Genomic DNA, 18544 nt, shown 5'->3' on the forward strand with positions numbered 1-18544 from the left:
GCGAGATACACTAATCTGATGTGCGAAAATGAGGGATTTTGGAAATTTGTAAAACTTGTAGGGGATAATGGTAATAAGTAAACTAAAATGTGATATTTCTATAATTTTTCCATATATAAGCTTTGAAACTGAAACATAGATACATAAATACACATTGTATCACTCCTAAAATAAACCGAGAAAATGGTCAAATGCCCCCTCAACGTATAACCGGATTTCCAACTACACGCTTAAACTTTACGGGAGTCCTATCACCCCCCTGAACTATTTAAAAATGAAATAATTATACCCTTAAAAAGCCATAACCAGATCTATGGTGGCATGTGAGTTTCACGCGTTTGACACATCATCATTTTTTTTTTAATTTTTATATTTCTTTACCCTTTTCTTCTATATTCCTACTCATCCCTTCAAACACCCTAAATATTTTCACCATCATTAGAACACCATAAGTTCATGAAATTGGGTCTTTAAGGAAGAAAGGTGAATAATAATTTCAGAGCTCGTTCAGAGATATTCGGGTTTTGCTCATTTGAAACCTAAAAATCAAATTTAAAAAAAAAGTGAAGGGGGGGAGAGAAGACGAATATGATGGAATATTATCATTAATGGTGATCACCAAAGATAAGCAATCCTCTCAAGGAAGATGAGGAGGAGGAGCCTACTATGTCTTCCACATCATCATCTATGGCGACGACAATTTCAAAGAGGAAGAGACTGATTCTACAAAAGTTGATGGATTTACAAAATTAATAGCGACAATTTTTTAGATATAGTTGATTGATTGAGATTTGATATTGATAATTAAAGGATCTATTAGTAAGAAAATATTTTTTTTCGGTTGGTCCAATCAGATTTAAAGTAAACCCATATTGATTTTTTTCAAATCAGATCTAATGTATCTTGTGGTGATATAAATATATGTAAATTCTTCTCAATTGATATAGGTTGATTGGTTTTGCAAGAGTTTTATATGAGTTTGAAAATTTGTTTGGAATCAACAATAGTGAATCCGGTGAAGATGGTAGTGGAAGCAAGACTTAAAGGTGGTGAAAGATTGAGAGATTTGTTTATATTGATGGAGAAGAAAGAAAATAAATAAGAAAAATAAATAATTAAAAATGCATATATTTATCGAAAAGAGATATTAAAAATAAAGTTTTAATAATAGATTTTGATGCTCACTCTTCCAAAGAGAGTGAAATACACTCATTATGCCAGCTAAGCATTCAGGTAATTATTTTAGTTTTAAATAGTACAGAGGGGTGATAGGACTTCCGTACTTCCGTAAAGTTTAAGTGTGTAGTTGAAAATTCGAATAAACGTTGAGGGGGCATTTGACCTTTTTTTCAAATAAACCAATGTAAAGTACCTTGTAAAGTACGTAGGCATAATTAAATTTAATTCAATCTTAAAAGCTATTTCAAGAGGTGAGAATCTCCCTAAGAACCAATTTAACCCTTCCCACAAACAATGTTGGAATTCATCAGTGAAATTGTAGTTCCTCCTGCAGAAATTGAGGGTCGCCAAAACGGATTCTATTTTAATTTCATTAGATGAAGAGCAGATTTGGACCTTTTTCTCGAAATATTAAGAGCAAAATCAAATTCAATGAGATTTGGGAAGGATAGAATATACACAAATCTAGCTCAATCCTTGCGAAATTTGGAATAAAATTCCTCTCGAAAATTTGTAAGCCTTGCTGATATACCATTATTAACTAATACGACGTTATAATTTGAATGAGTTTTATCATTGAATTTTCTCCGGTAAAACTAGAATATACTCCAAATGAGCTCAAATTTAAACCACAAATCATTTGAGTTCTGCTTTCTATCACCCTTTTGCTTTTCTTATCCTCTCTTTCTTTTGCTTTAATTTTTACAGGTCGCAATATGCAAAGGAAGATTGCAACTCTCACATCTTGTCATCAGCTATTCACAATCTGTCAGTGGAAACTTCTTCCTTTTTACACAATTCCCAAGTTAGATTATGTTGTCTAACCAGCCTAAAAATATATTCGTATATTTAATTATTTTATAATAGATAATGAATCATCTTGACTTGTTCGTATTTCTGAACTTTCTTAATGAAAATTCTAACTCTGCCGCTGTTTCTCTGGATTTAGCAAAACAAAAGCAATGTGTATCATATTCTTTTATCCACATAACTATTTATCAGTTCTATATGCTTTTACAAAACTTATAAGAAACCTTAGTTTCTAGCTAACAAAGTAGCTGCACTACAAATCCAGCAACATCAAGATGTCATTTCAGCAAATTGATTTGAAAAAAAAACAACTTGTTACCAATTTGACATCACTGATCACATCATTTCTGTTAACTCAATGTCGTATATCGAGCAGCAGTATGTTGCACTCCACAATCGCCATGTAAAAATTCGGCTTCAGAGGATGTTATGATAGTCTGCTAGCAGTATCGCGAGACAAATTAAAATGTGGTGGTGATAATTCAGGAAGATAGTTGGAGATACAGCTGCTGAAGTAGTAGGCGTGATTGGCCCAGCGCCAAATACTGTTGAACCACTTGAATTCGTCGTATTCAAAATGGATGCACTTGTGCTGCAATTCACAAGATTAATCAGAAAATATTGCACTATACGGGGCTCAGATGGTAAGCACCCTCCACCTCCAATCCTGAGATTGTAGGTTCGAGGGGTAAAAGCATTAATACAACTTTATTCACCTTGTTGATGGATATTGACATGAGCCACTACCTGCATACGCGAATTTAAGGAGAAAATTAGGATTAATAGCATGTAACAGAGTGAATTTTTCGATTTGGTTTTGGACTAATGGGAATAGTTAGCTTACTAGGATCAGTGTTTGTAGTAACAGCAGCACCAGCAAAATTGCAGCTATTAGGAATTGGATTTTTCTGATAGTAACTATTGAATGCAAAGGACGCGTGAGCGCGTAGCGTATTGGGATTGTAGCAGGTGCCACCAGTCTGAATGGCAGAGCAATCAGCACCACCGTAGCCACAAGCATAGTCCAGAGCGACCTGCAGGGTTGTTAGTGAGGCAGCTTGACTAGCGACGCACCAGCTGCTTGAGCCTGATGAATATGTTGGGGAATTGGTTACAGATGGTGTCAGTACCGGATTGGAAGGACCGTTAGAGGTCGAATCGGGATCCGAGATTGTTGGATTCAGTACTGGAGTAGTTGTAGTGGGAGTAATGGTGAGAGGAGTTCCAGTTGGAACTGTTGTTATTGGAGTTGTTATGTCCTTTTGGCTACTGGAAATGGACTTGGGGTTGTGTGTAGCATTTGAACCTGCAAAGTTACAAAAACAATAATATAAAAGTTCGTTCTCTCTAACAATATAAGTTTTTCAGATGAAATGATCACACACTTCAATATGATATCAGAGCAGACATAAATTTTGTGATGAAATTTGACTAAAAGTATGCTCTTCATTAATCGTTTAAATTTTTTGATGAAATAGTGACTATTTCATCATATAATGAACGAAGAAACTTAAGCTAGGGACACTTTTACTGCAATTATATATATAACTTAAAGAGAAGTATTCCTTACCTGTAATGAAAGCGACATCCAATTAACTTTTACCAATTGGGATGTAATTATTTCTGTTCGTGTAATTATGACTACTTTCTACCCTTTATGCTTCCTTGATCAAATCGCAGAAAAATTATAGAAATATATAATTCTTAAGCTAAATCAGAAGTGGTTTGTTAGTCGGCTTTGCTAGAGAACAGTTTACCCCTAATATGGAACTTCCGTCCCAAAGAATTTGATTTGACAAGGGGAAAATGGGCACTATAGACATTCAAATTTTGAAGGAACATAATGAGCAAAGGTAAAAGATGGATGCGAGAGTCAAAAAAGAAGAAATTAATAATCATTGTCTTTTTTCAAAAAGGGGAAAGTTTAATAGTCAATCACTTGATCTCTGTATAATAATTCAAACAGTGAATTCAAAATTAAAAATTCATTCACATGCAAATTATCCTATGATTTCAATAATTATGACTAAAACATCAAATCATCAATGTTCTTTAAGATACATAATAATTAATAGTACTCAAATGGAAATGGGCAAAAGAATTATTAAAATTAACCTCCCAAAAAAAGTACTCTATAAGAAATAGCATCATTTTGCCTCATAAAAACAGAGAGAATAAGATACCCTATAACAAAAAAAAAACATAGATTTGATTTTCTCGTCATTCAACTAATAGTTATTATCTCATAAAGCTGACTATCTGATATAATAAATACTCTATTAGTATGCATCACTATTATAAGAAGATAAAGATTGTTACCTGAACAGATAAGAAGACAACAGAGTTGGATGAATATGTAAAAACTCCTGAGAATCCTCCTACTCATTGTCCTGAAATTTCTAACTTGTTTCGTCGTTTTTTGTTGCGATTTCAAAATTCGCTCTCACGATCGTTTGAAACGAACCATAATAATATTTTTGTGCATATGTATATATATTTATACCAATCTTGAGTAGTACTACAACTACAATCTCTTTTTTTCTTTTGCAGGGGTTTGTGTAGTGAGAGAGAAATAGAAAGAGAAAGAGAAAGAGAGAGAGAAAGAGATTTTAGGTGAGAGAGTTGAGTAAAGGAAAGTTGAGACATAACAAGGGGGAGGAAGAAGAAAAAGGTACAAAAAGGGGGAAGTGGAAGGAGTAGAAGAAAAGAAGAGGGAATTGTTTGGAAATTTTTAAGTGTGGGGGGTGTTGAAGTAGTGATGAAGGTAATGATGATGATGATATGTTCAAAATTTAACTTTTTTTTGTTTGTTGTTTGGTGATTTGGATTTTGGAACTTTATCCTATTTCAATGGGACTATAAAAAAATTATAGTAGCCAATGATCAATTAGCCATACTTGGTGGAAGGCCAACCAAGTGATGATGCATGTTTCTATTGCTCTCACTTATTATTGTGTCATGTGCTCTTGTGGAGTTGTGGTCTCCTTTCAATATCTTTGTGTTACACTTCTTCCAAATATGCCCTCACTCACCATAATTTACAAGAGACGAAAGAGGAATAATTTGTTACCTCATCAGGATTGGTAAAGATAAGATCGTTGTTATTATTTGAGGAAGAGATTTTCTTTGCTAAGATCCAACTGTGATCATAGTAAATTTAAAAAAAAAAAAATCATAAATATTTTGAACTCTTTTTGATACGTCGCTTTCAGCTCGAACCTGAGATCGTCATGTCGTTAGTTGGTGTTTGAAACCAATTGCACGGGAATCTACGTGAATCAAGTGAACGAGAAATTATCAATGTAAAAGTACTCTATGAACTTAGCTAAACATATAAGGTGTAGTAATTATCCATAAGATATTATTTTCTTATGTAGCCACGACTTGGATAATTTACCAAAAAGGTCCAATTCTTATCCATTTCATATCTATCTAGTTAAAACGTGATTATCTGAAGTGAATTTTATTCTTTTATAGTAATACTCTATTATTAATAATTAAAATGAAGGGAGCGAACACAATAGTAACATAACTAAGAAGATGAGACGAACACATAAAGTATATTATTGCCTAGTATTTCTTGGTTGGGTTGTTGTAATGATCATTGAAACACCAACTACATGGTATACATACGTGACATAATCATCTAATCTTTCCATTTCTTCACCTCTTTTAGCCAAGGTGTCTTATCAATTGTTATGTTTTTTTTCCTTAAAGACAAGACTTAGGAAGAAATAATAATATCTATATTTTTGGCCACATGGTCTCAAATATTCATGTCTCCAAAGCAATTACACAACTAGTACAAAGTTGGTAATATGTTACTTTATTTTCTTGCTCTCAGAGTTATTGTAGGTAGGGCACTTAAATTTTTCAGTATTAAACCCCACTGGTTCTTGCTTTCTCACGCAATATATAAGGCCCACTTTTTCTATGGATGCTAACTGACTATCCATAAAATACATTAACTTTTTTGTCTTATAGTTTTATCTATCTACAATGCAAATTTTGTTGCAATGAACCTCAAGGTTTGTGTTTGAAATTGATATGTTTTGCTTACAATTGACAATCCTAAGAAGTTGTTACAACACTTAAAAAAACTAAAGAAACTATTGACGGACAAAATTTTGTAGATAAATAATAAAAATTACATGTTAATTCTATTTAGCTAGGGATTAGCAATGGATATATTATATGAAAATCCAATTAGCTATGAGATATATATCGACTGATTAGCTAGGAATTACTAGTGAATTTCGTAGCTAATTTCATGTTTTCTAGTAGTGATATTAAAGTTCAAACCTGTTTAAATAGTTTGTAGTATCACATATTGTTCAATTTATCCTTGTATTATCCAAAATAGAATTACTTTACCCTTTATTAATATTAGTTCGCCGCTAGAAAAAAATCTTATTTTTGCCCTTAATTCCCCTAAGGAGCTCCAACACATGATAATTTTATAAATTATAATAAGAAGTTAAAGTGGTAAATTTTAGTTTTTCTTCGGAAATAATTTAGATACGTGAAGTTGATCCATTTTACGCCAGAATTATATTCATTCAAAGGAAAATACAATACAATAAGATTTGCTAAGTACCAAGAGTGTCAAAGGTGTAGGGAATGACAATTTTGGATGGTATGGGGGCAATTTTGGCCTTTTGTTACTTCATGGTAATTGAGATTTGAGAAATGATGAGTGGTAGCATTAAATTCTTGATAGTGAAAGGATTTAAAAATAGCTCACTAGCAAAATTATTATTTTAAAAGTTATCATCTCCTTCTCTCTGCCCCTGGTCAATAAAAAAAAGTTATTTTACTTAAAATAAAAAAGAGAGAAAAATCCTTTGTAGCATTGCATGTCTTGTAGAATTTGAAGGACTTTATCTACAATTCTATTAGAGCAGAAAAGAAAAGATGCTAAATATGTACTTTTTACTATAATTGCGGCAATATTTGTGGCTTTAACATATGCTTATTTTAGTTTATTTGTCTAATTTTAATGTAAGTAAAAAAACATTAAATCTTATCATCTTAAAAAAATAATAAGTAAAACATATATAAAGGTAACTTATAGAATTTTCGACTAATTTAGTAGTTAATTACTTAGATACACGCTAGTTTGAAATATTATGAATCCTACTGGATCTTGTTGCGTCCAGATACATGTTTCTCGGGATACATAAGATCAAAATTAGGTGTAATTTGTTCTAGATACACCGTATTCAAGTGAATTCGCATGCATATGGGATACATAGACAAATCTTGCTCGTCTCCCTTCTTGTTCTCGCTCACCTCTCTCCCTATTTCAATGTATCTGGTAACAAAAAAGCATGTATATAAGTGTATCTGACTTGAATATGATATGAAATTATTAATTAGTGAGATTAAATGTAATTATTTCAAATTATAGGATATATTAGTAAAAATGATAGAAATGTTTGTGTTTAGATAGTTTCTCCATTAAATATTCTTTAATTTGTGATTTTATACATATCTTTCTTTTTTTTATAAAAGAAAATGGGGGTGGGGGAAGGGGATTATAACGTGGGGAATCGAACCCTCACTAATAAGGTAATAGTTCAGGTAGTTCACCAACTAAACTACTAAAATTTTCAATTTTTAAACATACCACATGGAGAATTGAAATTAAAGAAATTTCAAAGTACAAAAAAAGATCTTTAAACAAGACTAAAAAAATAAGATAAACAAATTGAATCGGATAGAAGTAAATCTTAGGAAGCTTATTGTAAACTGGAGGGAAAACCACAAATAGGCAACTGCTCCCACATTAAATTAAACTATTTAAAGTTGATCACAAGTATCTCTTAGAATCCTAGTCTAAGGAGGTACTTTTGACCAATTGATTCAAAGCTCTTAGGGGTCTTTTATTATTTTTTTAAAAACTAGTAGGAATATATTTTTTAGGCTTTTTTTTTATAATGTGCAAATAAAGTGAATTCTTGGGTTCTTTCTTTGGATTTGATTATTTTAATTTGAGGTAAGCATTTGATGAAGACTACAAATGACTATAGAGTTATAGTGGTTAGTGACTATAGTATAAAAATAATATAATAATAATTAATAATAGCGCCGTTTCTACCACCCTTACTCTTTTTTTCATAATTGAAAATATGCAGGCAAATATTTCGAGGTTTGAGCCAAAAGAAAAATGGGGATAAAGGTAAATTTATCATGAAGACTTTAATGCTTCTTAGAGGTCAATGAAAATGTGAAAATTTGGGGCCACTATTTGACATTGTGGTTCAAAGAGATTCCTTTTGCTAAGAAGATATGGTCTCTCCGTTTCAAAATAAGTGTCATGTTATTGAAAATATTTTTAATTAAACTCAGCGTGAATTATTAGTTTTATTCTCGAACTATTGATAGTTTTAAAAACATCATTTACTTGACTAAATGAACTTAAATATACCCCTAAATTTTCGTCAGGTTTAGAAATGTTTTCAACACTTCTCTCAGTTTTTTATTAAGAGCATTATGCTTCTACAAGAGTTTGTTACCACTTGCTATGTCATTTGAGAGATCAGGAGTGTATCTAAGTTTAGTTAGTCAGGTAGACGGATGGTTTCAATAATTCAAAGACGAAACTAATAATTTGCTTCAAGTTTACTAAAAACTATCTTTATTTAATAAATGTCTCTTGAAAAATTGAACACCATTAAGAAGATGGAGTATAAAGATATAATTGAAAAAACATGTATTTATTTTTGTCTTAAATTCCTACAGTAATACTTATTTTTGAAACAAAATCTTTTTACTAAGATAACACTTGTTTAGGACGAAGGAAGTATACGTAATTTAAATTATATTAGAGGATGATACATGATTATAAGGATAGAAGAAAATATTAGTACAAAATTCTTTTATGGATTATTGAGAAAAATTGTATATAATTGCTCGTTAAATAATGTTACTAAAAGCCATCCTAGATTAATTAGTATTCGAATGACTGTTCTGTTCTTTGTTAAAGTATTAATTATTTGTTATTTGATAATTAAGTTTGACTATTTATGAAATTATATTTGTACCCCAAATAAAATGTTCATAAGTGATGTATATAAAATATCAAGATAGAAAATATTATCGACAAGAAGATCGAGTATGAAATTCTGTTACTCACTTTAATTGAACATATTTGTTTCCCTCCCTATTCAGCTAGAACTGGAAATCATGTATTTTACATATCCCGAGTCTTTGGTTGTTCCGAGTTAGTATAGAAAAAGTCATTGCTATTTGATTCTGACTTGTTCTAAAAAAGTCGGAGATATTTCGAATTACTTATTGACATGGACATAGTGAACGTGAAATCATGACATTTTGATAACTACATGTAATACTTAAATTTGCATCCTCCCAAAGTATAGGATTGACACTGAGAAAAGAGTGACTTTCTAAGAAAAAATACATAATTGAGTGACTATATGAAATATTAATTATATGTAGCAAATCAACTTTGCAGTTATATGAATTCTGTTACACTTAATTTCTGCAATGTAGTGTGAGCTAAGTAGAGTACAATTAAGGCAAATATTGGTTATAATGTTTGTGAAGGCAATCAACATGAAAGAGTAATCTGTTGAGAATTAGGAAATAGATGAATAAACTAAAATGACAATGATTTATACTTACTATATTAATAATTAGTTTTACTTAACTATCTCCTAATCTTTAGTCATTCTTTTTGGTTCTTCAATTAATTATATCCCACAAATCCCCCTACATAAACACAGATTCTTAATCCAAATCTTTGTATTCTCTTGAATTTCTGTTTAATCAATCAAAACAAATGGCTTCATGTGTAACCAAAGAGACCATAAGCCAAAATCAAGAAATTGGTAACAACAATCTTGGAGGTGATACAAGTGGCTTAATGTTGGCTGCAAAAGTATCGGTGCCTGTACGGGATGGGGACTCCTCCGTGAGACGTCCACGTGGCAGGCCAGCTGGCTCGAAGAACAAGCCGAAACCACCAATCATAATCACAAGGGACAGTGCTAACGCCCTGAGAGCACACGCGATGGAGGTAAATTCAGGGTGTGATGTGAACGAAAGCCTAGTGAATTTCGCGAGGAGGAAGCAACGAGGGATATGCGTGCTGAGCGCCACAGGGTGCGTGACAAACGTGACATTGCGTCAACCAGCTACATCAGGATCCATTGTGACATTACATGGACGATTTGAAATCCTCTCCATACTCGGGTCAGTCCTACCACCACCTGCTCCACCAGGGGTAACAGGGCTCACAATTTACTTAGCTGGGGCTCAGGGCCAGGTAATTGGTGGGGGTGTGGTGGGTGCACTCATCGCCTCAGGTCCAGTTGTCATCATGGCTGCAACGTTCATGAATGCAACGTTTGATCGTTTGCCATTAGACGATGATGATCTCGTTCCTTCCACTGCTGCTCAAAATCAACATTACCAGAAGACTCACCAACGTCATCAGGTCGATGTCCCCGATATCTATGGCTTACCACAAAGTGTAATTACTAATGGGGCTGAGGTTTATTCATGGGCACCTGGAAGAACTCTATCAAAGTCCTAGATTTTAGTTAAAGAGTTTGAAGTTGAAAAAATAATACTAATAACCTTTGATATTTTATAGTACTAGTACTTAATTTTATAAAGTTCAATTGTACTTCAACAACAGTAACAGAGTATTGTAAACACAGTTGTTCCCCTGTCTCTTTTGAAGGAAAAACTAAATCACATTTTGGAGAGCAGAATTCTGTTTCATTCCTATGGAACATTGATACTAGTTTATACATCCTGAGTTTATTTTTTAACCAACGGAAAATGAAATCGATAAAATTCAAATTCGATCATAAACAACTAGGAGGAGATTGTCTTCCATACGAATCACCAATCACGTTCAAACATGAAGACGTAGCTGGTCCTCCTCGTCCGTGGTATTTCAAGTTGATATTATCAAGCTGCACATTCTTACAGGGCACCAATTTGCTACATTTTAATGTGACTGCAACTTTTGAACTAGACGTACCCCATATGTTACTGAATGTCACGTTGCTTATTTGTACTTTCGAGTTGTCCTGTCCCTATACAACATTGAAAAAACATGAATACGGTTCAGTAATTCAGTTGTAGATGAATATTAGTTATTTGAAATGTGTTGATCACACATACATACCAGCTGATCACTGCAAGAAGGAGTTGGACAGTATTGTTGATCGATTAATATGGGATTATGGACATTTTCCATGTAGATATCACCAAAAAATATATCAGAAGCAACACTTGACAAAGAAGGTGCCCAAGTTTTTATCCTTGCACCATTTTGAGAACCAATAAATGTGCAATTTCGCACGTTTATCCCTGTAACAACTTCTCCAGGGGTTCTACCTAGACTACCAATGCTGATTCCGTGTCCAGGTCCACATGTAACATTCGAGATCTCGATGTTTCTGCTTCCAGTAACCATTGCAATACAATCATCCCCTGTCTGAATCACGGTTCTTGAAATTTTTATGTTCGTTGATAATCCTATATGAATGCCATCCGTGTTGGGGCTTTCATCTGGAGCTGTTAATCGTACATAACTTATGTTTACATTGTCACAGGCAAACAGGTTTATGTGGGAGTTCTTGCTGTTGATTGATCTCAAATGATGGATTCTTGAATTCGTCACGAAATCAAATCTCATTGTCTAGTTTAGTACATTACACAAAGATGAAACATCAGAATTGTAACAAATATGAAACATCTAAAATCAGGAAGCCAATTGAAACAAGAAGCTTGTTGAATAGGTATATTTTTTATGACTAGTAGAGTCGTGTCAGCTTGAGCACACCTAGATTATCACAACGACTATATGTTATGTCCAACCAGCATATGAAACGTTAAACGAGTAACTCTCCCCCTCAAAAATTGATACTTTGTTTTTTTTTTTGTAGAAAAAGGAAATGAGAAAGGCAATTACAAGGTGTTGAATCAAATCTTCAGGTACAATCATTTCAAAGAAATGTTATTATTTGTATTTTTTTGGTAGGGTGGGTCATCAATTGTGTTGGGGTAAGAGAACCTATAGTTATTATACACTAAATTTTCTTCATTTCCGTTATTTCCTTCTTTTACAATTTTGGACTGTTTTTTTAGAACTAAGGATTTATCGGAAACAGTCTCTTTACCTCTAAGATGATGGGAACTAGGAAGGTTTGTATATACGCTACCCTCTTTAGACCCTACTTTGTGAAATTACACTGGATGTTGTTGTTGTTATTGAGTCGTGGTCAAATAAAGTGTTCCTGTGACTAATTTTATATTCTCAAGTTTCACTTCGTATGAAAATTCTATTACTAGTACTAGTAATTAGTACTTTACCTTAAAACACTTTCATAATAAGAAGCATAATCATTAAATACCATGTTTAGTTTATAACCTTACCTTAAAAAACACTTATGAAATAAGAAACATAATCATGTAGTAGCATGTTTAGTGGGATTTTGTAGAATTGCAATTACAAGAAGATCTTAAGTCCTAACAAGGTAAACTAAATTTAAGGAGAAAAAAATAAATTGATTTAATGACTTCACACTGGTCAAACACTCTAAAATATCATTTGATATTAAGTAAGAGTAGACATAATTTTCAATTTTAAGATTGTGACGATATTTGACTAAGCTTATAAATTGATCAAAATTTATTTATAAGTTTGATAAATACATAACGTATTTATAAGTCAAAATCAGTCAAAAGACATAAGTTGGTCATCCCTAACTTATAAACACTTTTAATTTTGATAAAAAAATTTACTACTATTTTATTCTTAATATTTTATTTAATTCTCGAAATATCTTTTTCAAAAACTAATTTCCTTTCCTTTCTTGTCCATATCCATCGTTCATCTTTTTCTTTACAAGGAAACTTTTAATTTATAACTTTTTGTATATAAAAAAAGCTTATTTATAAAACTAATTTCAATTTTCAGCACTTAAAACTAATTATCAAACACACTATTAACAATCAGCTCCAGAGCTAAATGGAACTAAGAAATATACTTTCAATTATTTCAAGGAAAATAAAAAAATGATGAATTTTTTTTGACTGACTGTTCCGATTAATTCTATGAAATGTCCACTGACAAGCTTGCGAGTGTTTCAATTAATTCTACAAAATATTCACTAATAAACTTGTAAGTGTTTCGATTAATTCTACGAAGTATCTACTAACAAACTTGTGAGTGTTTCGATTAATTTTACGAAGTATCTACAAACAAACTTGTGAGTGTTTCGATTAATTCTATGAAGTATCCACTAACAAGTGTGTGAGTGTTTGGATGAATTCTAGAAAGTACCCACTATCTTCAAACACAGCGATAAATTCTATGAAGTATCCACTAACAAGTGTGTGAGTGTTTGGATGAATTCTAGAAAGTACCCACTATCTTCAAACACAGATATCAGATAACTCTACGAAACAATTGAAAAGGGGAAAACTTACCACAGGAAGAGGCATGCATTTTGGGTTTTTTGAACAATCATTATATGGCCAAGCAGCAGCACCTTGTCCATCCAAATAGCCACCACCTTTAACAACTAGCCTATCTATGTAACGAAAACCAATCCATGTATTTGTACTAAACAATGATATATGTGTTGGAGCTTTTAAAACACCTTTTATTACAAATATCATCATGCCATTACATGGACCTTCAAATGAAACTTCTCTCAATTTATAAGTTCCATATGGAATATAAATCACACTCCTTCCTCCCCACCTACAACCATCGTACCACGCCCTCAGGAATGCCTGTAGCAAGAACGTCTCAATAAAATTAGTGGCTTAAAATCAAATACTAATGAGTTGCAAAAATCGATACAAACAAGAAACACAAACCTGACTATTATCTCTCTTGTCATCAGCAACAGCACCATAATCCTTCACATTAAAATACTTCAATTGTGAATGATAATATTTAGCATTAGCTATGCTAAAGAATACTAGAAAACACAAACCAAAAATTGCATAAGCTAATGTAACCATTTTTTTTTTAATTTGCTCTAATCTCTCTGAAAACCCAAGATTATATATAAATGAAATGGGGTTTAAATATTTGATTTTAGTAAAATGATACAGTCAAGGTACCTTTTTTGCTAAATTTAATGTGTTTACCTCTTTTTTGGACTTATTTCCATTTTTGGATTTATGCATGATCTCTTTTTGGCCTTTTCATGATTACTTACCAAAAAGACGCAATTTTACCATTAAATCCACTGATAATATTGTAAATAAAAAAATATTACAATACATTTTTGGTTTAGGGGGTAACTATATCTCCTATTGAGTAAAATTATTTAAAATATATATATTTGTACGGACATTTGTAGCATTTAACTTTCAAGGACTTGTTTCTTTTATTTGTCACCAACATTAATGTATTCTCAAGGATTTAATAGTTGGGCAAAGAAGTCCATTTATTTTTGGTTGGAATGATTTATTAGTTATTACTGATTTTTAATAACTAAATTAATAAGAAAGTTTGATTTTTTTCCTTTCTTTATTTTAGTAAACAATTTATTCAGTTTCTAAAACAGGTCTTCTAATTTATTTACATTTACTGCAGAAAAGTCTTGCTCTCGACCTTCTACTTCAGCCTTTGTTTTTAACCTAGTTGTTGTTTCTATATAAAAAAAAAATTACTCAATAGAAAAAACTCAATTTTGTTACTATTATATTTTTCAGTTGAAATTAAGGGTGGTTCGATGAACATGGTACGATAAATATTGAAACTTTAATTTTTTTATATTGAGGTTATACAAGTCTTTAAAATGGACAAAAGAAGTGGGCTTAAGCCACAATTGAAGATTGGGCTCCTACATAGTTTAGAGTTAATTGCTTGATTGGGCCATATACCGAAAAGAGTTGGATAATTGACACTGAAATCTTCGATCGATAGCCTTTTTTTTTAATAATATTTTTTTAAAATTTTTCTTTGCGACTTATGAATCCTTTAGACCAAGATCTTAAAGTCTCTTTTAAAAAAATTGATAATCTTATGAGAAAATATTAGACAACGATTAAAAACTGTATTCGTTATTGCATACGTAGTCGATATTCTATGCTATCGCCTATCGGTCTGGAAGGATAATTTTTCAAAAACTTATTTGACCAAGTTTTAAAAATTAGACAAATTTTAAATGATAGTCTAAAATGGACATATGTGTAAATCAGGCAAAATGATTTGTCTTAAAATGGATAAAAGAAAAGAAATGGGCTTAAAGCCTCATTAAAAATTGGGCTAGAGAGAGTTGGATCGTTTAACCTTTACAAGGCCATATGCCAAAAAAAGGGTATAACTTACATTAATAACATAGTGTTATAGGTGAGAGATGTATCAGAGAGTGCAGGGATGTATATGAGAGGGATAGGGATGTATCAGCGAGAGGAGAGTGATGTATCCGAGAGGGAATTTTTGAAATATTTTTAAATGGTAGGGAATTTTAGAGATTATGGTAAAATAAGATGTGTATTTAGGTAATTTTTCCAAAAAAGAGCAGTTGAATTTGGCGTTGCATTTTTTATTGAGAAAATTTCATAAATAGCGTTATTAAAGAAAATTAAAAGTGATATTTTTTCAAGAAATTGTCACGCAAATGTAAAGGATTAAATGACCAAATTAAATTCCTATCTTACGGCCGATAAGAATGAAAAAGTTGGAGGCAATTGCAATATCTATCTCGACATGACATTTAACTACTAATTACTAAAAATGTGAAAGTTCGATGAACGTTTTTGTTAGAATGTGATGAAAATTTTATTTAAAATGTTGCCAACAAATTAATTTTCGATAAATTCCATCAAAGATTCACATTTTCTAGTAGTTAGTGGCACTTTAAAATGAATCCAATTTATATCACAAATAAAGGATGGCCCTTAAAAAGCATCCGAAATCTAAATAATAAACCCCTGAAAAATCTGATAATCCAAGAAACGGTTGAAGGCTTCAAACAAGAGGTTAATAAGCTATCGTTTGATCATAAATTTTTAAATTGAAACTTGACTTTTGAAGTTCTGGTTTTTAGAATTTGAAGTCGTATTTGAACATACATTTTACTTAGAAAAAAATTGAACTTTTGTAAGTATAAGTCCTAAAGACCCCCCTCCCCAGAATGTGGTCCTACGCAATGCGAATTTGAATTAATCAGACTCTAAATGAGTATCGAGCACTAGAAGAAAATAAAAAAAAAAGTCCTAAGGACCTAAAAATTGGTATCGATGAGTTTTTGAAACTTGAATTTTTTACAAAAACTCTTTTTCAAAATCTATGATCAAGTAGATACTTGAAGATAAATTATCAATATATGATTTACTTTGGTCAAACACTACCTTGCCATCTGTTTTTTGGCCCAAAAATGGTACTCCACATCAAGTTGTTGCAATTTGTTTATTTTTAAAAAAAAATAGAAGATAGGGTGACAGAACAACTCAGAATATGACAGGTTCATTGAATTTTAATCTTTTAACCTTCTTTTTTGTCATGAACAATCAGTGGAATACAGAATCTAAGGTACGTTTATTGTTCATACTCTCCTTCTTTGTGGGTCTCCGTCGCGTCTACTATTCAGTTATGAGCTCGATGTATGGGTTTGTTTAATGTAATTTGCATTTTTTATATGGTTTACAATCTATTGCACAGTAAACAGATTACTACAAAGAGCTCTATCATAAAATGTTCACCCAAAGAGCTGAGATTGTAACAATATTATTTTTGTATATGTATTTTGCTTATTATGTGGTCAAAAAATTTCAACAACAGATAATTTCATATTCTAATTTCTTCAAATCTTGGTTTTTTAATAAAAATGTGACCCTCAAAATTTTGAGCCCACATAGACATGACATCCAAGAAGACTTCACTCCATGATGTTGATAATATCTAATCAATTTTCAATCTTTTTAAATAAAGTTTTTTTGTTTACATACTTTCATATAAATAACTGTCCCTCTCCCACCAGAAAATTGTTCCTTCAACTGGCACTATAACTAATATATCCTACTCATGAAAAAGGCCTTATAAATTAGTAACTCATCATTCAAGTTTGACTAGATAGGTTGCATCATTCAATCAATTACCGATCGTTTGGTAGTTGGTCAGAGTTATATAGATATTAATGATATAAAGATTAGTTATGAAGAAATTTATGTTACTACGTATTATTTTTGTGCAGAAATTAGTTATGTAAGATTTAGTTAGATTTTTTGTAATTCATCATGTGTTAGTTATGTAGGTTTCTTAATTGCAAACCAAACATCATATTAGTTGTGTTGAATTTTATATATTGCAAGAAAAAAAAAGATGTTATCAAGCATGGTATTATTTATGCAAAATTTAATATATGAATAACTTAGCTCCTAACCAGCTACACTTACCAATATGTTGTTATTTGTAACCATCAAAGATTGTGGTGGAATGATAAGTACTCGTTTATTCTTAATATGGTCTTGAGTTCGAGTTCTCCTGAGTACGGAGTCACCTTTATTAAGAAGCATTTTACCCCAATGTGGAATTTATCGGTGTGAATCTAAATTTAGCCGAATTCCAATATGAGTATAACACCGAATAGGGGGAAAAAGTTGTTAATTGTAACATTAATTAGTTAGTATTTTAAGACTTTCACACTAATTAAATAACTACTTTCGACATTTTGTCCAATTTAACTAAAGATCTTCTTTCTCTGATACATATAACTTTTTCTTTCTTCACCAATCATTTAGCAAAAAGAATTTTAAAAAATAGGGAAACACAAAAGCTTAAATATTGTTGAACGAATATAATTAAATGCATTTTGACTTGGTAAGCCAAGGACTAATTATGTAGAAATTAGATTAGACCCACAAGGACAGGTCAATTTGTGCACCAATCCTTTTTTGGTCATATAATAATTAACATAAACATTTAACTAATATGCCATTAAAAATGTCTAATCTTCCCCTTTCATCTTTTTTCAGGATAAAAGAACTTCATATATATTCATTGGTGGAGCAGATGAACTATTTTCTTTAACATTAAATTATCTAACATAAAGTCTTTCTCAAGAATATATCATGATTATATTACTTGTTTTTGTGGACTAATAAAGAAAAAAGCATAATCATGAATGATTTAGGTTACACGATCTTTTCAGTATGAGGGTCGTGACTAGTGAGAGGTTTTCTTGTGTTCGATACGTGAACACGAAAATATTAACCTAAAAATATTTATATATAATTTAGATAAATAATATAAAATGTTGGAGTGTGGGGTAGGGGTGTAGATGCTCGGGATGGGACTATGCGATTGGGGTGAAGATGAAGTGTGTCGATAAAAAGACGTGGCTAGGATAACACAATTAATGTGGAATGTCAGTCATTTTCCTCAATTTTAAATAATGATTTTCCTCTGTACCGCTTAGAGACTGACGCACTCTGTTCCGTGTGGCCTAAAACCCGCCCCGCTCTATTGTGATTCCTACCAAGGGGGATTTCAAGTCAAAACTAAAAAGTTTGAATATCTTTTCCATTTAATTGCAATTGGTTGTGGGGG

The 18544-nt window shown here is 31.7% G+C and overlaps 3 protein-coding genes across 3 annotated transcripts; 1 reads left to right on the forward strand and 2 right to left on the reverse strand.

Annotated features, from left to right (window-relative positions):
* Positions 1-2406: 2406 nt before the first annotated feature.
* On the reverse strand, positions 2407-4375 carry LOC102601393 (glucan endo-1,3-beta-glucosidase 12-like). The gene is made up of 4 exons (NM_001288336.1): positions 4309-4375; positions 2834-3295; positions 2706-2736; positions 2407-2581 (listed from the first exon to the last, which is right to left on the reverse strand). Exons 1-4 carry the CDS (start codon positions 4373-4375, stop codon positions 2407-2409), a joined length of 735 nt encoding a protein of 244 aa, NP_001275265.1.
* A 5405-nt stretch (positions 4376-9780) lies between these two features.
* Positions 9781-10670, forward strand: LOC102601728 (AT-hook motif nuclear-localized protein 16). Its single transcript, XM_006348894.1, has one exon. The coding sequence runs from the start codon at positions 9794-9796 to the stop codon at positions 10547-10549; it is 756 nt and encodes a 251-aa protein (XP_006348956.1). The 5' UTR covers positions 9781-9793; the 3' UTR covers positions 10550-10670.
* Positions 10671-10826: 156 nt separating this feature from the next.
* On the reverse strand, positions 10827-14004 carry LOC107060882 (exopolygalacturonase-like). Its single transcript, XM_015309359.1, has 5 exons — positions 13858-14004; positions 13665-13770; positions 13462-13565; positions 11153-11668; positions 10827-11060 (listed from the first exon to the last, which is right to left on the reverse strand). Exons 1-5 carry the CDS (start codon positions 14002-14004, stop codon positions 10827-10829), a joined length of 1107 nt encoding a protein of 368 aa, XP_015164845.1.
* Positions 14005-18544: the final 4540 nt, after the last annotated feature.

The sequence above is a fragment of the Solanum tuberosum genome, unplaced genomic scaffold, assembly GCF_000226075.1.
Source record: "Solanum tuberosum cultivar DM 1-3 516 R44 unplaced genomic scaffold, SolTub_3.0 scf00102, whole genome shotgun sequence".
NCBI classification, from domain to species: domain Eukaryota; kingdom Viridiplantae; phylum Streptophyta; class Magnoliopsida; order Solanales; family Solanaceae; genus Solanum; species Solanum tuberosum.